At 57.7% G+C, this 23,674-nt stretch overlaps 1 protein-coding gene across 8 annotated transcripts; it reads right to left on the minus strand.

The window, feature by feature from the left end:
* Positions 1 to 29: 29 nt before the first annotated feature.
* On the minus strand, positions 30 to 23,636 carry PPP1R16A (protein phosphatase 1 regulatory subunit 16A). Of its 8 annotated transcripts, none has more exons than XM_061438215.1 (15): positions 23,512 to 23,636; positions 9,385 to 9,546; positions 7,881 to 8,000; positions 7,587 to 7,712; positions 6,963 to 7,088; positions 4,214 to 5,193; positions 3,089 to 3,159; positions 2,867 to 3,012; positions 1,876 to 1,979; positions 1,672 to 1,796; positions 1,464 to 1,589; positions 1,310 to 1,385; positions 1,107 to 1,236; positions 781 to 946; positions 30 to 598 (listed from the first exon to the last, which is right to left on the minus strand). In XM_061438215.1, the coding sequence occupies exons 6-15, from the start codon at positions 4,440 to 4,442 to the stop codon at positions 224 to 226; spliced, it is 1,548 nt and encodes a 515-aa protein (XP_061294199.1). In that variant the 5' UTR covers positions 4,443 to 5,193; positions 6,963 to 7,088; positions 7,587 to 7,712; positions 7,881 to 8,000; positions 9,385 to 9,546; positions 23,512 to 23,636; the 3' UTR covers positions 30 to 223. The 8 variants fall into 8 exon arrangements, with proteins under 8 accessions (XP_061294199.1, XP_061294205.1, XP_061294204.1 ...); XM_061438221.1 differs by adding an exon at positions 5,444 to 5,676 and having other exon boundaries at positions 7,881 to 9,546; XM_061438220.1 differs by adding an exon at positions 5,444 to 6,757 and having other exon boundaries at positions 7,881 to 9,546.
* Between the last annotated feature and the right edge of the window lie 38 nt (positions 23,637 to 23,674).

Below are 23,674 nucleotides of genomic sequence, written 5' to 3' on the forward strand. Positions count from 1 at the left end.
AGGCCCAGCTGAGACACACGACAAGGCAGTGGCAGAAGAGCCCTTTATCGAGAGTCACAGAACAACACTAGGTCTCTGCAGCCAGCGGTCTCCCAGGTACAGCTTCTGCCCCAGGTCTATTCCTCAGGGAGACTGGCAGCCTGGCCTGGGACATGCACTGGGCACGCAGAGCAGGAGCGCAGGGCTGGGCAGTGGGACCTTCGTCACCCCAGCCACCGGCCCCTCACATGAGCAGGCAGCACGGTCTCTTCTCCACGGGGGCCTCCTCTGAGGGGGCTGTGAGTTTGAGCAGGGGCGGGTCTCCACTCGCCCCACAGCCACTCTCCGGCTGGGGGGTCTCAGTGTCCACAGGCAGGCCAGCCTCAGCAGCCTCGGGCCCCTCAGCTGGGGGTCGTTGCAGCTTGGCAGCGGCCCGCTGGCGCTTGAGATCTGCCAGGGTGTGGTGGGCCTTGGCACGCACCAAGGCGTCAGGGGAGGCACTCTCCAGGGGGCTCAGCTGGTAGGAGACACTCCGGTCCAGCCGCTTGGAGTACAGGTGCCGTGCTGGGGCGCCCCCCACTCGGCCGTTGTGCGGCCTTGCCTCTTCGGGGTCCTCCTCCTGTGGGGGAAGCGTGGCCTGGAGGCCATCAGCAGGCGCGCTCTGGCCCGGGGCCCCAGGCAGCACGGTGGTCCAGGAGCCGAAACAAGGGTGGGGGTGGAGCTGACCCCCGAGCGTGTGGCTCTTGCGTTTGAGGACAGGGTCACTGGCCCTACCAGGGTGTGGGATCGGGCCAGGCTCACCTCCAGGGGTGGCGGCTGGAGCTCTGCGTCGGTCTGGCGGTCCTCATCCTCTTCCGACGGCTCGGGGCTGGCAGGCGGGGGCTGCTGCCACACGATGGCCTCCTGGGCGTGCTCCCTGCGGTACAGGCTGGTGCGCTGGATCAGGCTCACCCGCCTCACCACCTTCCTAGGGGCGCAAAGAGAGGGTGTGGGAAGACATCGCCTTCCCTGCGGACTCTGCCCGGGCTGGCACCCTGGGCTGCCAGCTGACCTCAGCGAGGACAAAGCCCTGGGCCCAGCCCACGGGGTGGGGCCGCGGGGGCCTGGCGGGTGGGGCAGGCACTCACCCACGGCTGCCGGCGCTGGAGGTGCGGCGGCGCAGCAGGGAGCGCTGGCGACCCTGGGCACGCAGGAGGGCATCGTGCTTGTGCTTCAGCTCCAGCAGCTTGGCGCGCACCTCCTCGTCCCCGCACACGTCTGTGGAGGAGCCGGAGGGTCATGGGCCCCGCCACGCGCCCCCTACACCGCGAGGACGCGGCCCCCGGCTCACCGAGAGGCGTCTCATCCATCAAGGACTTGCCGTTCAGGTCAGCCCCATGTGCCACGAGCAGCTCCACCAGGCGCACCTGTGGACCAGAGTGACGGGGCTGCTGAGGCCTGCAGAACCTGCGGGCTCATCAGCCCCGCCGTCCACGGGCACTCACCTGGCCCCAGTAGGCCGCCGCGTGCAGCGGCTCCCAGCCATCGCGGTCCTTGGCACTCAGGCTGGCCTGGTGCTCCAGCAGCAGGGCGGCCGCCTCGCTGAACCCGTTGGCCGCGGCGATGTGCAGCTGCAGGCACACCGCCTGCACCTGAGTCCCGGCTCGGCTTGGAGAGCACCCTCCCCCGCCCAGCCCGGTGCCACGTCCTCACCAGCGTGGCCCCATGGTCCCGGGGGGCGTCAAGGTTGGCCCCCGCCTGCAGCAGTTTCCGGATGTCCTCCAGCATGTGCAGCTCCGGCAGGGCCCGGGCCTGCTCGATGCTGTCCTGGGTGATGCCTGCGGGGCGGGGCACTCAGGGCTCGCTCTCCCAGAGCAGCCTCCCCCACCGCGGGCAGGGGGGAGGGGGTGCCCTCACCTCGGCTGGCCATGGCTGTCTCCAGGCAGTCCAGCGTCTGCTCGTCCTCACACAGGTCGTAGGGCATGTTCCCATCCGTGTTGACTGCCAGGAGGTCAGCACCACTGTGGAGAGGATGGACAGGGTGCTGGTCACGGGGCCCTTGTGTCAGGAGGGAGGCCCCCACCTCGGGCAGTGTACTGTGGGGCTGCGACCGAGGGGCCCGGGCTTCTGCTGAGCTGAGAGGCAGCCCTGCTGCATGCCCCTGTGTCTGTCCTTGTGCTGCTGGACTGTCAGGTGTTCTGAGCTCCCAGGCCCTGGCTGCCATGAATGCGTCCAGTGGGTCCACCCACCCCAAGGGGTGCCAAGATTCTGGGTGTCCCAGGCACTCTGCAGGGAGCGGGGTGTCCTCTGTGGAGAGGAGTGGAGTGGGGCTGGGGGCTGCACACCCACCCCTCCCCACGGCCAGGCATCTGTGTGTGAGCAGGGGTATGGTCATCCACCTGCACACCCACCTCCGACGCCCTGCAAGGCCAGCTGAGGGGGGCTCCTGGATCCTGGTGAAGCTGACCACCCTCTCCATTCACCAAGGCAGGTGTTCAGGAGCCCAGCCCTGCTCTGCCCTCCCCATTAATGGCCCCACCAGTGTCCAGGTATCCCCTTGCCAATTCCTCCCTTGTGACTCTGACCAGAGTGGCATTTCTGTGCAGACCCTGGGAAGGTTAGACAACAGAGTGGGAGGTCAAAGCCTGCCCTCAGGGAGCTCCCACAGGCGGAGGGCCATGCTGCCCTGCGGGGTGCCAGTTCCCTGCGGAGGCAGCACTGTGGGCTATGTCAGGCCCCAGCTGTGCGCACTGGGGTGCAGGCAGGGCATACCAGGGCAGTGGAGACAGAGACCCAGGGGAGAAACCTGGGCTGTCTCCACACGAGCTGCCCCTGCGGGGAAGGTCCTGCCTGCCCTGGCCTGATAGAGATGCCCGCTCTGGTCGCCCACACTCCCAGCGGGCCCTACCGAGCAATGAGCAGCTCCACCAGGCGCAGGTGGCCACAGGTGGCCGCGGCGTGCAACGGTGTCCAGCACTCGCTGTCGCGGGCATTGACCCGGGCCCCAGCTTCCAGGAGCTGCTGCACCATCTCCCGGAAGTCGTCGATGCAGCTCTGTGGAGCAGGCAGCCTGAGTGTCTGAGCCCACACCATGGCCCCAGCCTCCCCTCCCACCGCCAGCGGGGCTGACCTGATGCAGGGCTGTCAGGCCATCCTCATTGGCCAGGTCAGGGCTGACCCCGCTCTCGAGGAACTGGCGGACTGCGGGGAGGACAGAGGCGGTCAGGGCTCGGGAGCGGAAGTTGGCTGCAGGCCCGTGAGTCCTGCTCAGGCCCCTGCCCAGGGTACCTGGGTCACGTGCTGTGCTGTAGCCAGGACAGCAGAGGAGCACAAGGCAGGAGGGACCCAGAGCCCAGGCCGAGGGCTCGGGGCTGGGCCCCCAGGCAGGGTATAGACAGACAACAGCCCCCTGCCTCAGCCTCAGCCTCAGAACGCCTTCCCAGTTAGGGCCTTCCAGCCTTCCGACTCCTCCCAGAAAGGGCCCCCCAGGCCTGGGGGCTGGCATGCACCCTCAGACACCTCTTGGTCAGGTCCCGTGTCCCCCCAGCCTTACACGCTCACACTCACATGCACCCCTCCACTGGTACTTGCAGCCCCCTCCCTGCACCTCGGTGGCCAAGACTGAAGGCCCAGGGTACCCAGGCCCAGCCCTCCCCAGCTGCACCCCCTGCCCCACAGCTCCTGTTTGCTGGCCGACCCACGGCCGCCATGCCCAGCCCCCTTTCCCTGCTCTGGGCACACCCTGCCGCTCCTTGCCCTCTGCACCTGAGCTGCCACAGCAGAGGCCCCGCCCTGGAGGGAGACAGAAGGAGTCCTCAGGAGCCTCCCTGGGAGGGCAGAGGGACTGAGAGCGGGTACAGGGCAGTGGCAGGAAGGTGGTCCTGCCCAGCCTGTGCTCCAGGAAGGCTCCGAGGGGGAAGGAAGAAGTCAGAGGCAGAACTGAGGGCAGACGTCGAGGGGGTCCTGCTGGGCAGCCCTGCACCCTGGGTCTAATCTGCCGGGGGGTGGTGGGGCATGTGTCCTTTATGGAGGCGAAGGCTCAGAACCCAGGCAGGCAGGCATCGTGGGCAACCCCCAGCACCCTGGCCAGAGGCAGAGAAGATGGCGGCTCCCAGCCCACCCCGCCTTGGCCCCTGGCCCAGCAGGGCCCTCTGCGGGCTGCCCTGGGCTCCTACCAGGGGGCTGCGGCTCCTGAGGCCTGCGTGAGGAGTGGGGACAGGACTGCTGGCCCGGCCCGGACTTCAGCCACACTCACCTTCTTCCAGGTCATTCCGGGCAGCCGCCTCGAGGAGGGTGACGCTGGGCGGGAAGAGCACCCGTTTCTGCGGCCGGCTGCTGGCCCTCCGGCCCTGCGCCTCCTTCTCAGCCCGGGCCCACATCTTCACCTGCTGGGCCCGTCGCTTCTGGGCGTGCTTGAGCCGTTCCTGTGTGCTCATCCTGCTCACCACGGGCATCTCTGCCAGCAGTTCCAGGTGCTCGGCCATGGCGGGGGCTGCCTGCCGCGGGGGCTGAGGGGGGCACCGGCCAGGGCAGCACAGGGGCCAGGCTGGGCCTAAGGCAGGGGGCAGCCGGCTGGATTGGAGCCCTTGGGGGCATCCCCTCCCGAGGTTCGTGGCCTCTGTGCCTGGCAAGGCTGGGTCAGGAGGCCTCACGCTGTGACCAGGCCCGGGCAGGTGTGAGGGCCACGGGCCCCAGGCAGAAAGGTGGCGTGGGACGGCACCTGCAGCCCGCCTCCCGGGGCCCGAGCACCTTGGCCGCTCGATAGGCAGGGCCTCCCTCCCGCGTGGGGTCAGGAGGACACCCTGCAGGAAGCAGGCGGGACCTGGCCAGCGTCAGTCCAGGGTCTGAAGCTAATCACCCAGATGACAAGGCTACAGCTCCCGGCTCCTTACACAGGGGCAGGGCAGGGCAGGGCAGGGCAGGGTACACACTCCTGGGAGCCCAGAGAGCCCTTGCCTTCCAGTCTTAGGAGACCAGGTGGGGTCCAGGGGCAGCCATGGCCAGGCCTTCCTCCCCTACCGCCCCCCGGGGCGTCAGTGCTAAGAGGAGGTGCAGCAGGAGGGAGGGCTGGGCGGGTGTGTGTCCAGAGTCCGGGGGTCCTGGCCCCCGGCACCCAGGGCTGATGCTCTCTAGGCAGGCAGGGCACCCAGGGCCCGGCAACTGTGTCTTCAGGAAGGGTCCCCTCTGGAGTAGCCAGTGGCCGAGCTGCACACGCAGGTACTCCCTCCTGCCGGCCTGAGAGGAGGAAGCAGGAAGCCGTCAGGGCTGGACAGGGACAGGCCGGCCCCCCCAGAGCCCCGCCCTGCCCACAGAGAACCTTGCATGGCCCGCATTCTGGCCCCACACTCAGCGTTTCTCTGCAGCTCAGAGTAAAGAGCAGGAGGACAGCACGCCTGCTCACAGCAGGCCTCCAGCCGGGTGGCCCCTCAAGGCCCCACGTCAGCCCTTGACCTGTGTGCCCTCGGGCTGGGCTAGGCAAGCTCACTTTCTCCTGCAGCTCTGCCAGACTCCTGAGGGTGCCCAGGCCACCCTGCTCCTCAGCTGCAGAGGGTGGAGGGCACGGCCTGTCCTGGCCATGAGCTGCTCACCGCTCGAGTCTGGGCCTCTTCCTTGCCAGGCTTTCTAGTTCAGGCCATTCAATGCCCCCTCAGCTGTCCTGGGCTACATGCAAGCCCTGCTTGTGTGAACATGGGCGCAGTGGCCTGCCCGACCTGGGAGCTGTCAGGACAGACAGCCGGGCAAGCAGCTGGGCTGCAGCACAGCCCCACAGTCCCCACCATGGACTGTCCTGCCCAGCATGCCTGGGGTGGTCACTGGGCATGGTCTCAGGACACTGCTCAAGAGGCTGTGGCCAGGCTCTACCTAGAAGGTGCCCCGTGCAGCTCAGCCTGACCACCTGGAGTCCCCCTTCCCACTCGGACAGACCTCATGGCCATCTAGAGACTGACCAACCTTCCTTTGACCAGACTTGTACTAGTGAGTGCCCATTCCTTCTGGAAGGAAACTGTCCTGGGCCAGATCAGGTCAGGTCAGGCCTCTCCAGCCTGGGGACCCCCAGTGTACCCAGAGCCTCGCTTCTTGGGTCTGCCTGGCCCTGGACGTGGCTGGCACTCCACTATCCCCTCTGCGAGCCTGGCCTCAGAGGCTTCCTGGGGACAGGATAGGGGACCAGTGAGGCCAGGAAAGTGCTCTCCAGGTAGCACCCCTGCTCCGGGCAGCCCACCCCCTGCTGGCCAGCTCTGCCAACTGCAGGGCCGGCACAGGAGCTGCCCAGACTGCCTGCCTGGGTTTCCCGGGGCCCCATGTCCTGCCTCTGCCTGCTCCCCACCCATGAGGCCCCGGCCAGACCCAGGTGTGACAGGGCTTTCTGCCTCCCTGCTGGCCACTCACAGGTCTCTCATGCTCCCCTGGAGGGACTGGGCACCCCCTCCTGCCCACATGTAGGACGTACATCTCTCTGGAGTTGGCCTTAGGCCTGCCAGGGAAGCCAGCCTGAACAGCCTGCCCCACAAGACCATAAGGAAGGAGCAAGGCCGGCTGCCTTCTGCCTGGGCCTTGTCCCTGCCCCATCGCTACTGCCCAGGGCGGGCAGGAAGGGCCGGGGCTCGACAGAGACCTGCTCCCTGCGGCCCCCACACCCTCGCCAGGCAGTGTGCCCTGGAGCCAGGCACTCACCCCCACACTGGGGGCCCACCTGCCTGAATCCCCAGGTCCCTTCTGGGTTCCTTCAGCAGTGCTCCTTGCAGGAAGCTGCCTAAGGGCGGTCTCTCTGTGACCTTGGGCCTCTGGACTGCCTCCCCTGAGAGAAAGGTGACCCATTGGCATCCAGGGGCCCCGGGCAGTGGGCATCCGTCCTGGGAGCATCTCCGTGGAGGGCAGCATGGTGCTCAGCCCCACCTGGGCTGAGTCTAAGCTCTCTGCCCGCTCCCCCACCCAGCCTCTGCCCTCTCTGCTACCTCCCCCAGCCACAGTCCAGGAACAGCCCCCTGGAGCTGAAGACTCACCCCTGACTAAGCCACAGAGGCCAGCACAGCTCGGCAGAGCCCCGGCAACACCTCACCACACCCAGGCTGAGGGGGGCTGAGCAGGGCAGCTACAGCCTCAGTCCACAAATCCTGCCCCAAGCCTCCCTGGAATGTCAAACAGAGATAATCTGCACGATTTTTCCAGTTCTCAGCTCCACGCCTGGGGTGTGGGACGAGGCGGGAGGAGCTTTCTGGAAGGACCACGAAGACTGCCCCCCTCCTCTGAGCCAGCACCAGGGGAAGGCCTGAGTCTGTTGGGAGTGGCCCTGGGCCCTCAGGATGGACAGACCCACGCCTAGCCTGAGTGCCTCGGGGGCCCCTCCACACCTACAGCCACCCTGCTCCAGTGTCTCCACCCTCCACCTGGGAAACTGAGGCCAGGCCTGAACTCTGGTGCTCTGCTGAGACTCCCCCATGCTGCCTCATGCCTACGCCCAGCATCTGTGTGAGAATCAAGGTCACAGCAAGAGCCCAGCGCCAGGGCGCTGGGACCTGGGGTGGGCCATGGGGGTGGGGTGGGGGGCCTGACCTGCGGGGAGTGGCATGACCTGTGGGGGGGCGTGACCTGCAGGGAGGGAGAAGGTATGGAGGGAGGGTGCCCACCTTCCCACAGGTTCTGGGGCTTCACATCCTGACTGCTGGGGCTGGTCCCTGTGGCTTTATCTACAAGAGCAAATGGTGGGGCAGGCGTGCTCCTCGCTCTGGGAAGGGTGAGGCGTGCGGCACCAGCTGCAGTCACACAGAAACGCGCCCTCAGCAGGGCAGGTCATGGGGCCAGGGCTCTGTGGCCAAAACCCTGAGACAGATCTGACCCCGCCCGGTCGCAGGCAGGGACTGGGAGGCAGGACTCCCCTGACCCTACCCCGGCTCTGGCCTCCTGGCCCCAACTCAGCTCACCTGGGATGCCGCCAATCCCCGCCTCACGGCCAGCTGCCAAGGGCACGAGTCTGTCGGGGGCACCGCTTGTCCCCGCCGGCTGCACGCCCGCCGGGCCTGTCCCCGAGGCTAAGCTGGAACCTGGAGGGAGGCCTCGAGTCAGTGCCGCTCAGGGAAGGGGCCGAGGCCCCAAGGCAGGGCCCGACTCCTAACCCTTGTCTGGCCACGCAGCTCTGGGGGGCCCTGGGTGGGGTGAGGGGCATGGGCCTCTGTGCAGGCACAGGCTGGGCTCCACGAGGAGGAGAGCGTGGTGCCCGGGCTCTGTGCTGGCCCTGTGATGGGTCCACCTGGCGGGCCCGGGGGGGGCGGGTGGCACCAGCCGTGCGGGGACAGACAGCGGAGCCATGAGCGGCTAAAGGCAGGGGCTGGGCCGAGCGGCTGGACGGCGGCGGGCAGGGGCGCCCACGCTGGCGTGGCAAGCATGGAAGGCCTGCTCGCCTTCCGTGATCTGGGGGTGCTGCCAAGGGCGCCATCATCACAACATGCGTGCAGGGCAGCCCCCAGCAGGCCTGCTCTGGAAGGCTCCAGAGGCTAGACCCGCAGCATGCGTGTCAGGCCTGCCGCCGCCGCAGCTCTCAAGCCTTCCTCGTCTACCTCAGGGTCATGACACGAGGCCCTGAGGGGTGTATGAGGGAGCTACCTATACACTACCATGAAAAGGTCACCAAGAAACAGTGTTCAGTGAAGAACCAGGGACTCACAATCTGTACGTGAGACAGAGCTTCGCTGTGAATACGCCTGTAAACCTGAATCAGCCACAGGCCTGGGGGGGCTGCAGGGACCGCGGGCGCCGAGAGCTCGGGGCCACTCCTGCTGTTTGGCTTCTGAGCCACGTGAGGGCAGGTCTCTTCTAAACAATGTTAACTGCTCTGTCTGGGGAGGGCAGGTGTGAGCACGGCTGTCAGGTATCCGGTCAGCCTGGAGGGAGGGGCGGGGACAGAGCAGGCCCAACAGGCTGTGGGAGCCACAGAGGCTTCCAGATGCATGAGAGCCGGCAGGAGACACACGGGGACCCGGATGACCGCCTGCCGGGGAGGGGTGCGGGGGGAGTGCCCTGGGAGGAGGGCCAGCAAGGGGCAGATGGAGGAGGGAGGCCCCCAAGAACTGGGACGGGGAGCATCCAAGGTGAGCAGGGCCACAGACGCCCCTGAAAGGGGGTCCGGAAGGGAGGGGTCTGTGGAGGCACAGACGGGGGAGCTGCGCAGGGCTGGGGAGGGGTCTGCAGGAGGCATGGGGGCAGCAAGCACCGCAGACACAGCCGTGCGGAGGGACAACCGCAGGAGGCCCGGACCATCCGCGTGACCCCAGTAAGGGCTGGGCCTTTCTAGCCTGACACAAAACCCAGAAACCAAAAGGGAAATTAACAAATCCCATCCTGCTAGATTTTTTTTATGTCCGCACTGTGAAAACAAAACAAAGCCTGTAAAATTAAAATACAGACGGTCGATTGGGTAAAAACACTTGCAGTGAACAGGACAAAGTGGTCTTCGTATCAGTTAGGACGGCTTCACACAGAGACGGAGCACGGATCCTACTGGAAACACCGGGCCTGTACTCAATCAGTACAGGCAAGCTGGAAGCAGGATACGGCAGTCCGGAGAGGCCCCTGCCCACTCATGGACAGCATCTATGACTGGATCACAAAGATTGAGGGCATCAGCCAGGAGAATGTACCTACTGAGTGCCTACTGAAGTGTAGAGAGCCTTCGACCTGCTCAGCCAAGGTGCCGCCCTGCAGGCAGCCCGCCCAGCACACCAGCGGTCTCCTCACATGACTCGTCCGCAGTCCAGAGGCAGGGCCCTGCCACCCTAGAGCCTCTCCGGGCACGAGAGGCAGGCAGCACGCAGGCTGCAGAAGAGAAGCGGCCCCGCTCCCCACCCTAACACCCCCCCAGAGTCAGGCACAGCTCAGTCTTTGCTCTCCCCCTTCCCGCCAGCCTTCTCTGGGGGCTGCTTTTTCTCTCCCCACCTCGCCCCCAGGCCTGGAAGTGCCATCCCCTGTTCCTGCTTCAGCCCGCAAGCCCCTGAGTCCTGGCTGACACGCCCATTGGCTGCACCGACCACCCACCCCAGCCCTTGCCATGTCAGGTCCAAATTCCTGGTAGGCTCGATATCCCTGTGGACCACCCTTCAGCCCCTGCCCCTCGGTGATGACCTCATCCTCGGGCTCAGTGGTACCCTGGACCCCATCACCTCCGGGAACTCCCCCAACCCCGCCCCGGCATTTCAGTTCCACAGCCGGGCTCTCTGCTGCCACCCTCTCCCAGCTTACTCCTGACCGCAGCACCCTAGAGCCCCAGCCTCACAGGCTCCCAGGCCCTGAGCTTGTGGGAAAGTCCTGCCTGGCCCAACACAATGGCTTTGAGTCAGAATGTACCAGCCAAGCTGCTGACTGAAGACCAGATTCAGACTTGACAGCCCCAAAGCCTTCCATTCCCTTCTTCCTCATCCTCACATTCAGCTGCTGACATGTCTCCTGACAAGACAGAAACCATCAGAAGAGGACATCCACCTCCGTGAAAAAGCCAGCAACCACGGAGCCCATCACGGGGCCTTCACGGGCCTCAATGCCCCCCAACCCCAGGGCTCTCCAGCACCCTGGGGAGGACCCAGAACCCGGGCTCCCAGCACTAGCTCTCTGCTCCAGCCCCTTCCTATCAGCAGAGCGATGATCTCAACATAATTCAAGAAACAACAAATCCCACTGGAGGAGACGAGGATGCTTGCTACCGCTATCTCTATTCATACTGTACTGAAGGTTCTAGCCAACGCAACAGGGCAAGAAAAAGCAATAAAAGCAGCAAGAATAGGCAGGGTGAGGGACGTCCCTAGCGGTCCAGTGGTTAGGACGCGGTGCTTTCACTGATGGGGCCCAGCTTCAGTCACTGGTTGCGGAACTAAGATCACACAAGCCAGATGCTATGGCCAAAATACACACACACACACATATAAAAGAACAGGAAGGGTAGGGAAAAACTCAATATTTGAGAATGACACATTATATATGATAAAAACCTGCAAATTCCTAAAAAACTATGAGAATATGAGAACACAGCAATAGTGATAGATACTAGGCTAATGTACAACAATAAATTATATTTGTAAATGCCAGCAACAGTTAGAAGATAAAGCTGTAACGACGCTATTTATGTCCAAGAGCATCAATGTGTATGAATAAATCTAATAAAAGATGTGCAAGACGTCCACACAGAAGACCACTGAAACTTCTGAAAGTTCACAAGAGAAGAACCAAAAGGGACAGACCACACGTAGGTTCAAAAGCCTCTGAACCATAACGGTGCCTTTTCTCCCCAAATTCACCCAAGGCTCAATGCAATCCCCGTTAAAATCTCACTAGTTCTATTTGAAACTCACACTAATTCTCCATTTAACAGGGAATGCCGAAGGGCAAGACTTGTCAGTAAAACTGTAAAAAAGGAAGACATGAAGTAATTAGATACACAGAGCAAGGGGGCACCAGGGAGTCCAGAAGCAGGCACCCGGCTACGACAGTGCAGCAGAGCAGAGGCTCACTGAGCGTGGCGGGCCAGCCGCGAGGCGCGAGGAGACGCCCACCTCACCCCCGCCCCAAGCTGTGTCCACACGTGACGGGTGAAGCTGGGACCACGGACGCCTGACGCCGAAAGCACAGCCCTCTCAATGAATGAGACAGATCTCAGCAAAACCGCAGTGTTCTGTCCTGCGGAGGACCTGCGGAGGAGACAGGCTGGAGACCAGGGAGCAAACGGTGATGGACACCGCGGCGGAGCCGGGCCGCGGGGGCCAGTGCCTCCCGCTGCGCCTGCCCCTTCACTCCACAACCACCACCCACAGCACCACAGCCGCCGCTCCTCCCAGGCGGACCTCCGAGGGACGGGCGGGGCGACCCACACAGCCACCTGGTGCCCACCTCCAGGAAAGAAGGAGCACCCAGGCCAAGTGAAGTGTGGCCACAGAGGCCCAGAGAAAGACACCTGGTAGGTCTGAGGACTCGGGGGCAGGTGGGCGGGTGCAGGGAGGCGCAGGGCATGGCTGGCCCTCCCCTCCAGGAGGGGCGCTGACCACGCTGAAGGTGAAGCCAGGGCACAGCCCAGGCCGCTCCCTCCAGCCCGCTCCTGCCCCAGCCCCTCTGGGCCTGCACCTCACGGGCCACTGCCTGCTGCCTTGCTCCTAGTCTGGGGTCCAGCTCTCTCCACACTCAGCCCCGGGGCATTGAAAACGCAAGCCTCAACCCAGTCACCCCTCGCCTGAAATGGTCCTAAAGCCCTGCTGACCCTGTGAGGTCCGTGCGGCTCAGCCATCCCATCGAATCCCGGGCTGGGCCCGCTCCTAGCCTGGCCCTCAGTGGCCCTGCCCACCACCCCACTATCGGGCCTGCAGGGACGGGGGTCCCTGTGCCCGAGATGGGCTTTTCCACACAGCCTCCCGCAGGGTATTGGGGTGCCCTCTTAAAATCTTTATATTGTGAAGTGTGATACTGTGAAAATGAATAAACAGAAACCTCATTTAAAAATCAAGGCAGGGGATCTCCCCAGTGCTTAGGACTCCACACTTCCACTGCATGGGGCCCAGGCTCAATCCCTGGTTGGGGAACTAAGATCCCACAAGTCATCGGGTGAGGCCAAAAAGATATATAAAATAAAACAAAAGAAATAAGATGGAGTCTGGAGGCCAGAAGAGCACTCTCACACTCTGTCACTTCCCTTCAATTGCAGACCCCACAGGGGCAAGGTTACCACAACACAACCTGGCAGGAGGAAAGCAGATTTTCTCCCCACCTGGCAACAGCGCAGCCAATGAGAAGCCACCACACCCAGTTTCCTCCAAAGGGCTCTCCGTTCATCACAGCCCCTCACACTCCCCTTCTCCTCTGTAAGTTTCCTCTCCTTTGTTCTCTGCACTTGCCTGTGGTTCCCCATGGGCTACAGGTCCTGATTTGCAGTTGTTTGCTCCTCTGAAATAAATCCATTTCCCTGATAAAATAACTGGCTGTTTTAAATCAGTAATACAGTCCTGAAAATGCAAAAATCACAATGCACTAATAATGGAGATGCAAACTGATATGAACTCCACCCCATCAGGATGGCGCCAAGCAGCTCAAAGTCCTCCTACACGCCTCCACGTAGTGACCACCACCTTGCTTTTCTCCACACCAACACCCCCCATGCTCCTCCTGAGCTCAATCTGGTGCTGACGTGCCGGAGTTCCAGATGGAGCCGTGCCCCGTGCTCTAGGCTGCCTCACCCCACTGTGTGGGATCCACCCACTCCAAAGTGTGCAGCTCCAGGCTTTCTGCCTTTGGCTGAGTAACAGCGCACTAGGAGCCTGTCTGCACAGCCCAGGGCACACTCTGATGGGTGTGGGCCTGTGAACACCCTGTCCACTGACACTGGTGTGCAGCCGCCAACCACAGGCTATGACATGAGTCAACAGACACTACCACTGCTCTCCAAAGCTGTACCAGTTTCTACTCCCAACAGCGATGGGGAAACAGTCCAGTTGGTTTTATTCTTTGTGTCACTCTTTGCGCAGTGGTCAGTTTGCAGTTGTCTGAGTATTAATGAGATGAGACATCTTTCTGAAAACAAGTCTCCTATATTATCTCCTAAAAGGAGGCTAATCTGCATCACATTTAGGTCTGCAGTCCACCTGGAGCTAATGTTTGTGTCTGGTGTGAAGAAGGGAATCTGTGGAGTTGTAAAATACGCCTGCAAAGTAAGTGACACTCCTCCCTTCAAAAGGTAGACCTAGTCCCTCCCACTTAAAGTGTGGGTGGTGGCACTTCCGCACTTGCTCAATGCCCACCATGGTCAGAGTGTGCAAGGCGCCCTGACTGCACCCCTGTGCTCCTCCAGGCTACTCACTCTGGGGGAAGCCAGCCACCCGGAAACAGACTCTTCCCCCCAGTCAAGCCTGAGATGTGGGAGAGAAGTGCTGTATTTGGGGGCAATTTGTTGGGCATCAATATATAACTAGGACAGGCTCCAATTTCATTTTTGAAATTGATAAAGTGATAAAGCGTTAGTCAATCTGTCGTGTCTGACTCTTTGCAACCCCATGGGCTGTAGGCCACCAGGCTCCTCTGTCTGTGGGGTTCTCCAGCAAGAATACTGGAGTGGATTGCCCTTCCCTGCTCCAGGGGATCTTCCTGACTCAGGGACTGAACCCAGGTCTCCTGCATTGCAGGCAGATTCTTTACTGTCTGAGCCATCAGGGAAGCCCCTTTTTGTTCTATATTTATATCCAATTGTCCCAACACCATTATTTAAAAGTTGCTTCTCTCCATGTTGTTCTGCAGTGCCGCTTTGGTAACAAATTAAATTCCTATACACATATGTGATTCAATGGACATGAATTTGAGCAAACTCTGGGAGACAGTAAAGGACAGGGAAGCCTGGAGTGCTGCAGTTCACAGGGTCGCAAAGAGTCGGACACGACTAAACGACAGAATGACAACATACATGTGAGCCCATCGAGACTTCTGACTCTGTCCCACCGGTCCCTACAATATCTTACCCACTGTGGCTTTGTAATGAGTCTCCTCTCTAGCTCCCCAGCCCTCTTTCTTGCTGGGGGCGCACAGTCCTGCACTCCTTCTGGCCTCAGCTGCCCTTCTGACCCACCCATGAGATCTGAGTCCTTTCTCAGACTCCCCTCAGCAGTAGAACCACAGGAAAGTGAAGCCCTTTCAAAGCTGTGACCTACAAATGTGACATTTCCTTTGGCTTAGCTACAGCTGCCCAGCCTCTATCCTGGGAGGGACGATGAACCCAGGATGCTGGCACACGTGTACACGTGATGCTGGCAGCTGCCTTGGCCCGGGGCCAGAACACGCACTGGAGGCCATTTGGACCATGTGAGGAAGAGGCTGCAAGCTCAGCAGCAGTGTTGTGGGGCTGGAAAATTGGAAGGGTCCCTCACCAGAAACCAGGGGAGCCCCAAAGCTCCCTCCTCCATTGCCTTTCCGTCTAAGTAAATCTAAAGACCAACTCACAGCAAGGTGTGAGAAGTCTAGATGGCCAAATGAAAGAAGTTAGGCAACTGGAGGTATCTGCATGTCAAAAGAGTCTTTGAGAACCAAGGATAGACGCCAGCCCTGGCCACTCTCACTGCTGAGGGCCTGGATTCCATCCCTGGTTGGGGAACTAAGATCCCACAAGCCACACAGAACAGAGGGGGAAAAGTCCAGCCCTCTCTTAGCTAAGAGGAGGCTTCCAGAGGCCTGAGCACCACACCTTCCCAGCGGCCAGGCTCCAGGCTCGAAGCCCCACTGCCCACAGCCATGCCAGCCTCATGATTCCCGTGTGGTCTGGAAACGAAGGCCTGTCAATTCAGCAGTGTCCAAACCAGAATACTGGAAGTGGGCTTTGGAGAGGGCAGCACTGGAACCCTGGGTCTGCTCTCTGACTGGATGCTTAGCCTGAGAAGAAGGGGTGCGCAGGCTCTGGATGGCCATGGGAGCACACACGTGTCCCCACGAACCCGGGAAAGCTAATGATCGGTTTACAGGTGCCTGATGTGAGAGGGAAGAATGGTGGGAGCCCCGCGGACGGGGGCCAGGGGGAGACATGCCACTGCGCAGGGAAAGGTGTCTGGAGCGGCCTGAGGCCAGAGACTCTCCAGCAGACCGGAAACAGTGCCCGACCCTGTAAGCCTGACTGCTCATCTACAGGTCCCGTGAGGGGACAGCCGGTGCACCGTGTCTGGCTCTGCAAACAGAAAGACTGACATGTCTCCAGCTTCTGTGCCACAGGGCAGTGCACTAGCGTGCAGAGTAAAACATCACCGACCATGCAGTGTGAAACCAAAGGCGTGCTCCACTTCCGGGTGTACAAACAGAAGAACTGGAGGCCGGGACTCAGCTATTTGCACACCAATGTTCACAGAAAAACTTCACAATTGCTACAAAGCAGAAACAACTCCAGTGCCCAATGCCAATGGACAGATGAGGAAATAAGATGTGGTACATGCTGCTGCTGCTGCTGCTGCTAAGTCGCTTCAGTCGTGTCCGACTCTGCGCGACCCCATAGATGGCAGCCCACCAGGCTCTGCCGTCCCTGGGATTCTCCAGGCAAGAACACTGGAATGGGTTGCCATTTCCTTCTCCAATGTATGAAAGTGAAAAGTGAAAGTGAAGTCGCTCAGTCAGGTCCACCTCTTCGCAACCCCATGGACTGCAGCCTACCAGGCTCCTCCCTCCATGGGATTTTCCAGGCAAGAGTACTGGAGTGGGGTGCCATCACCTTCCCCAACATATACAAACACAATGGAATATTCAGCCATACAAAGGAACAAAATCCTGACACATGTCAGAAATGTATCAAATAAAAGGACACATGTATGATTTCCTTTTATATAATAGGTAAATTCAGGCATAGAAAGCAGGGGCTGGGGCAAGTGGTGTAAGGAAATAGTGTTGAATGGACAGTTTCTGTTTCAGGTCATTCAAAAGTTCTGGAAATTGAGAGTGATGATAGCTGCACAACACTGCAAATGTATTATTCAAGAAAACAGACCACATGCTGGAACGCAACACAGATTCAGTGAGTTTACACGGAATGAAAGCATATAGAGAATTTTCACTGACCACAATGGAATTAATCTAGAACTCAATAACATAAAAATATCTGGAAAAATTCCCAAATATTTGGAAACTTTAAAGCATACTTCTAAATAACCTACAGGCTAAGGAAGGAATCAAAATGGAAAGTAGAAGATACTTTGAACTGAATGAAAATGAAAACGCATCAAATACAATAGATGCATTTAAAGCAGGGTTTAGCACTTCCTTAGTGGAAGAATCCACCTGCCAATGCAGAGGACACAGGTTTGGTCCCTAGTCCAGGAAGATCCCACATGCCAGGGGGCAAGTAAGCCTGTAAGCCATGACTACTGCGCCTGTGCTCTGGAACCCTCAAGCTGCAACTCCTGAAGCCCACACACCACAACTAGAAAATAGCCCCCGCTCAGCAAGAAAGACCCAGAGCAACCAGAGATAAGTAAATAAAACAAAGCAGGGTTTAGAAGAAAACTTCTAATTCTGAATGCATAAATAACAAGGATGGTCAAATCAATGACCAAAGCTTCCAACTTAGTAAGAAGCTACAAAAAAAAAGAGAAAACTCAACCCAAAGTAAGTGAAGGGAATTCATAATAAGAACAAAAAATAATGAAACAGAAAATGGGGAATTGCCTGGCGGTCCAGTGGTTGGGACACCATGCTTCCACTGCAGAGGCCACAGATTCAACCCCTGGTCAAGGAACTAAGATCCCGCATGCCTTGTGAACCAAAAAAAAAAAAAAGAAAGAAAACAGAAAAGAAGAGAATACTGAAACTAAAAGTTGTTCCTTTGAAAATATTCATAAAATCAATAAGACTCTCACTAAACTGATCAAGAAATGCAGACAAAAATGACCAAAATTGTAAAAGAAATACAGGCTATCACTACAGATCCTACAGACAACTAAATGGGAACATTCTGAACAATTTATAATCATAAACTTAATTCAGGGATCAACAAACTACGCCTATGGACCAAATCAGCTTACCATCTCTTTTGTAAATAAAGTTTTATTAGAAAAAACCATCCTCATTTGTTCACGTATTGTCTGTGGCTGTTGTGTGTTACACAAAGAACTGAGCAATCACAACAGAGACCATATGGCCTGAAAAGCCTAAAATATTTACTATTTGGCCCTTTATATATATATTTTTTAAAAATTCCCATGTTTGACTTAGATAAATGGGTAAATTATTTGAATGAAACAAATTATCAAAATGGGGTCAAGAAGAAATAGAAAACCTGAACAGCCCTATAACTATTAAAGGAATTAAATTTCTAATTAAAAACCTTCCCACAAAGAAACTCCATAGTTTGCTATTTAAAATAAACAAGCAAATCAATAGAAGCAGAAAAAGACTTGGAAAAATTCAGTATCCATTCATGATTTTTGTTTTTATTTTTTTTTTCCATTCATGATTAAAAAAAAAAAAAACCCTAGGAAACTAGGAATAAAAGGAAAATCCCTCAGTCTGGAACCAGACTGAGAACAAGGTAAAAGCATCAACTCCTGCCCCTCCTACTCAACACTGCAACCCCCAGGCAGCGCACGGAGGCAAGAAATAAAGAGCAGACAGGTGGAAAGGAAGATAACTCCTCAGATGCAGGAGGCACATAGAAAGATTTGTAGAAAATCCTTAGAAATCTATAATGGGGCTACTCGAACAAATGAATATATTTAGCAAGGTTGCAGGATACAAAGGACAGTACGCCAAAATCAAGTTTATGTCTGTGAACTAGTAACAAAGGATTGGAACATGTAAAATGTGAAATACATCATTTGCAAAATTAGCGTCTCCAAACGGAACAGACGCTGACGCTGGCTGCTGGGGGCAGAGCCTGGTCTCCTTCCCCTCGATACGGCTTGAACACAGTTAATCAGTCACTTCACTTGGACTCAGTTAATTACTTCTAAGGAACAAAAGGAAACAAAGCCTGAAACCAGGAGGTACCAGCTCCGGACCAGGTCCTGGAGGGCAGTGCAGCTTGCGGGCTCTCTCCTGGACCCGGGGCCTGGGGGTGAGGCTGCCCAGAGGCCGGAAGGGCGGGGCCAAGAGCCTGGCCCGCCCTCAGGGAGCCGCCTGGTGGAGCATCCCCACGGCGGGCTAGACCTGCAACCTGAACCACCCAGCCAAACCACTGTACAATTCCTGACCCACGGCAGCTGTGAGAGAACAAAACTTCATTGTTTTAAGTCATAATGTTTAAGGATAATTTCATATACAGCAATAGATAATTAATACAGAGACCTACATAAATGGAGAAATGTGTACCATGTTCTACATTCTTACAATGTCAATTCTTCTCCTAACAGATCCCTAGCTTCTGTATAAGCCCAATCAAAATGCCAGTAAGCTCTTTTTGAGAAACTGACAAACCAATTTTCAAATTTACATAGAACTACATCATATCTTCGGAGAAGGCAATGGCACCCCACTCCAGTACTCCTGCCTGGAAAATCCCATGGACGGAGGAGCCTGGTGGGCTGCAGTCCATGGGGTTGCTAAGAGTCGGACACGACTGAAGCGACTTAGCAGCAGCAGCAGCAACATCATATGTTGAAGAGCCAAAATGATTTGAAAAAGAAAAACCAAGTTGGAAAACTACTTATACTTGACCTCAAGACTTATTTTAAAGCTAATATAATCAAATCTGCAGGATATGAGCAATAAGATCAATGAATAGAGAATCCAGAAGTCCACCCACACATACTGTCAGCAATGGAGTTAAGGCAACACAATGGGGAGAGGGTGCCCTTTCAAAATGGTGTTGGAATGCCCAGATATCCAAGGAAAACAATGACCCCTGACCTCTTGACCATTAAAGAAAGCATAAACCATAAAGAAAAAATGACAAACTGAACTTCATCAAAATTATAAGTATCCGTCTGTTTAAGACACTGGTGACAAAATTAAAAGCCAAGCCAGAGACTGAGGACATTTTTTCAATACTTGTATCTGGCAAAGGACTAGCACCCTAATCATACAAGGAATTCTTAGAGCTTGATGAGACAACCCATTTTTTATGGGTAAAAGATCTGGACACGTCACAAAATAAGATATACAAATGGCTGAGCAGGCAAATGAAAAGGTGTGCAACACCATTCATCATTAGGAAATGCCAACTCAAGGCACAACAAGCCATCAACACTCACATGAAGGGCTAAACTTCCGAAGAATGACTAAAAGACACAGAACAATTGGGAATGTGATATGACTTCCCATTTTAGAAAATAGTTTTGGCATTTTTTGTATAGAGTGAAATACAAGTACGCACTTCAACCATCATTTCTGTCATTTCAACCCAAGAGAAATGAAGTGTATGTCCATACAAAGACTGGTAAACATGAATATTCACAGCAGTTTTATTCACAATAGCCAAAAACTGGAAGGAACCGAAATGTCCATCAACAGGTGTGTGTATGGAGTAAACAGTGTACCTATACAATGGAATACCAAACCCCCCAGCAAGAAAAACAATGAACTATGGAGACGTGCAGCAATCTGAATTTCCAAAACGTTCTGTCTGGCGAAAGGAAGTAAGACACAAAAGTGTTCATCCTGTATCCGTCCACTTATGTGAAATTCTAGGAAAAGAAAAGAGGGACAATGAATCTATAATAACAAAAGCAGATCAGTGGTTGCCTGGGGCAGGGAGGACCGTGGACTGAGCGCAGGGAAAGGGACTTTCAGGGATGAGGGAGATGCTCTGTGTCTGGATTGTGGTGGCGTTTACAAGGAGCATACATCTATCAAAACCCACCAAATTATTTTATATAGGTGCCTTTTATTATATGTAAACTACACCTCAATAAAGTTGGGTGTAAAAAAATATAAGTATACAACCTAAGTCTTCCCCTGGCCTCTAACTCTGGTGATCGGGCCCCTCCTGGCCTTGTCTCCTCCCACACCTCTCCACTACCCACTCAGCACTGGCCTGCTTCCTGCACCTCAGGGACCTCGGCTCCATACCACAGAGGCTGGAAGCTGAGCTCGGGAACCACACTCTGGGTTTAAAGTGCCAGGAGCTGAGGGCACTGGTCAAGTTTCTTGACCTCTGAGGAAATCAGTTTTCTCATCTGTAAATGGAATAATAGTACCTTCTTTATAAGGTTCTTATGAGGATTCAATGAACTAAGACACAGCACTCTTTGGTGTCTGGCACAGGGGCTGGCAAACTGACCCACTGTCTGTTTTGGTATGGCCCATGAGCTGAAAATGGTTTTGACCTTAATGATTGGCAAAGACATTAAAAGAAAAAGAATATTTGGTGACACATGAGTATTACGTGAAATTCAAGTTTCAGGGTCTGTCAGTAAAGTTTTGTGGAAACAGAGCACATTCACTCGCATATTGTCTGTGGCTGCCCTTCCACAAAACGGCATAATAGCTGCCACAGGGATCACGTGGGCTGCAAAGCCTGAAACACTGACTCTCTGGCCCTTCACAGAAAAGCTCTGCCGACCCCGATCTGCCACCTCATCGTCGTGCCCCTTTCTGTCAGCTATGCCTTCTGTCTGGAAAGTTCTTCACAAGATCTCAGCATAGCTCCTTCCTTCCTGCAGCTCAGATCCCAGCTTAAACGTTGCCTCCTCAGGTCCCCTGAAGTCAACCCATCACTCTGCTGCGTCTTCACCCCGCTTCCATCGTTGCACTAGTCACTGTTTTCTTCCCTGAGCCCCGGGCCTGACCTGCAGGAAGTACCCATGACCGCAGGAGCTGATGGGTTCCCGACACTGAGGGACGGCGTGGAAGCAGACGCAGGTGAAGCCCAGCCCAGGACTGAGCCGCTGGGTGGATGAACTGTCACTCAGCTGTGAGTGCAGCTGTGCCAGGGCTGGGCTTGGCACTGGGATGCAGAGCCTGCGATGGTGACACATATAGTGCCCACGCGCCCTGAGTGCAACCCGGAGCAAACGCAGGAAGCCTGTGGCCACGGCGAGGCTGGCCACGTGCCCTGCCAGTGCAGAAGGGCCATCCAGACCTCCCAGACGGTAAGAAGGGTCTGCAGGAGCTTCACCTGAGTCCTGGAGGCTCCCAGGGCTCACCTGCTTGTCCTTCCAAAACAGGAGGAGGTTCTGGGGGTGGGTGGGGGTGAGTCTTACAAAGCACCCCACACAAAACCCACCCAACAGCAGTGATCAGATCAAAGAATGACCAAGGTCTCAGGCAGTCCCGGCAATCTGTGTCTGTCACAGCCGCCCAGGAAGCACGCAGCCCAGACTCGCTGTCTGCCATCGGGCCTCACCACACAGCCAGCACGGGGCCCAGCAGCCGAGAGCCTCCTCCTCCCCAGCCCGCCATCCCAGGCGTCTGTGGAATTAGACTTGACTGTCCCTCTGTCCTTTTTTCTCAGTCTGATGTGCTGGCAGACACAGAGCTTGGAAAGGGAGGCAGAGGCTCACTCTCTCCCCTCCTCGCCTCCTCCACCACTACTGCAGGGGTTCAGGAGGGTGGAGGCCCGACACACATGGCAAGGTGCTCAGGAGTGGGGCGGGGACAGAGGAGGGGGGCCAGTGTGCAAAGACAGGCATGTCGTCCTGCAGTCTCTGAGGAAGGATGTTCAGGAGGGACAAGGATCAGATCTGCATTTCGAACCCATCACTCTGCCTATGGTGAGAAGGGTGGAGTCAAAGTGCTGAGTCGGAGCCCAGAAGAGTGGCCAGGAGCAAAGGCTCCCATCCCAGAAGGAGGTGCAGGCTGCTGGTACGAGAGATGGACAGCACAGCCAGGATCTAGGCAACTGAGGAGCAAGTCTGAGAGAAGACACTACCACCCAGACATCTTGCTTTGGCTAACAGGTGGACCGGGACAGAGGCACTGGAGTGGGGAACTCTTGGGGTGCAGGTGCTGTGCTGGGTCACCACAGGCTCATCTGAGACTGAAGTTCCAAAGCTGAACGCAGTGAGATTCAGAAATCCCTAGAACACAGACACCAACGTGGAGCCCACAGGTACCAGGGCCTCTTGCTGGGCGCCTGCCAGCCCAGGAACCTTCTGGGAGAGCAGAATCCAGGGAGGTGAGGAATGAAGCCAGGGCAGGTCCGCGGAGAGCCCACAAGGAAGGAAAGATAGGCCTGCTGATGCTGCTCCATCCCAGCTCTAAGCAAAAGTCACCGGCACAGCGGAGGCAGGCAGGGAGCTGGGTGCTCAGAGCGCCACACGCCCCCCTGGCAAGGATCGCGGGGCCAGCACGGTCGAGGATCCGTCAGGGAGCCATCCGCCCATAAGGCGACTCTGGCTGCCCCTGAAGTAAGCCAGGAGGCCAGCCAGGGACACAGAAGTCCTTCCTTCACAGCTCTCTCAGGGAGAGCCCCCAGCATCGCTAGGGAGCATCCCGGGGAGCAGAGGGGCTGAGCAGTGCGGGCCCCCACTCCACCCCCAAGCTAAGGACGGGGTAGAGAAAGGAAGGCCCAGAGTTCTGGGAAGGGCTAGCCAGAGCTCGGCCCTGGCTCCCGCTCCCCGACACCTGGAACGCCTCCGCACCCACGGAAACTAACCCCACAGTAGCCTCAGCCTCCACTGCAGGACAGGGAGGGGCTCCGCCGGCGTGGACCTTCCCGCCCAGGCCCGTGCGCCTCCGAAGCCGCGGGGGCCGGCGCTCGCCGCACAGCGATGGCTATTCCAGCCCGGACACCCATCGGTGGGCTGGAGCCCAGGATCCCCACAAGGAGGTCACTAGAATCCCTGGAAGTTAAAGAATTTGGCACAGAAGGTTCAGGTTTTTCCTCTGGCCTCGGTCCAAAGCACACACGAAGCCTGGCAAGTACCTTCTCTGCAGGCCCGAATGTCCTCAGCTGAAACGGAGGTAACTCCGGTGCTGCCTACCTGGCCAACAGGTTACACGGCTGAAAATAACCCCGCATTCGGCTCAGCCGCGAACAGCGCCCCGGCCCGGCCTTGACGGCCGCCACTCCTGGAGCCTTCCCGACCCTCAACACCCGCGCGGAGCGAGGCCTGGGCGGCCTCCCGCCAGGATCCCAGCCTCCCGGTCTACCCGCCAGCCTGCAGGCCCCGGAAGTCCGCTCCTCACCTTCCGCCTCGCGCCAGCAGCCACTTCGCAGCCGATCGGAGCCGGTCCGCGGGTCCGTCTGCCCCGCGCTCCTCCCGGCGCCACGGGGGCGGGCCCGCGCCCGGCCCTTGCCATGGCAACGCGAAACTTCCGGCCTGAGCGCCCCAGGACCGGAAACCGCCGC

Source organism: Bos javanicus, chromosome 14, assembly GCF_032452875.1.
Source record: "Bos javanicus breed banteng chromosome 14, ARS-OSU_banteng_1.0, whole genome shotgun sequence".
In the NCBI taxonomy this organism is placed as follows: domain Eukaryota; kingdom Metazoa; phylum Chordata; class Mammalia; order Artiodactyla; family Bovidae; genus Bos; species Bos javanicus.

What these genes read in the sequence shown, in the direction of transcription:
- PPP1R16A (XM_061438219.1), bottom strand. Translation starts at nt 4,442, where the DNA reads ATGGCCGAGCACCTGGAACTGCTGGCAGAGATGCCCGTGGTGAGCAGG. An exon ending in CCGGAATGACCTGGAAGAAG is followed by an intron (nt 3,160 to 4,213) that starts GTGAGTGTGGCT and finishes TCCTCCCCGCAG; the next exon opens with TCCGCCAGTTCCTCGAGAGC. An exon ending in TCCAGCCGCCACCCCTGGAG is followed by an intron (nt 599 to 780) that starts GTGAGCCTGGCC and finishes CTTCCCCCACAG; the next exon opens with GAGGAGGACCCCGAAGAGGC.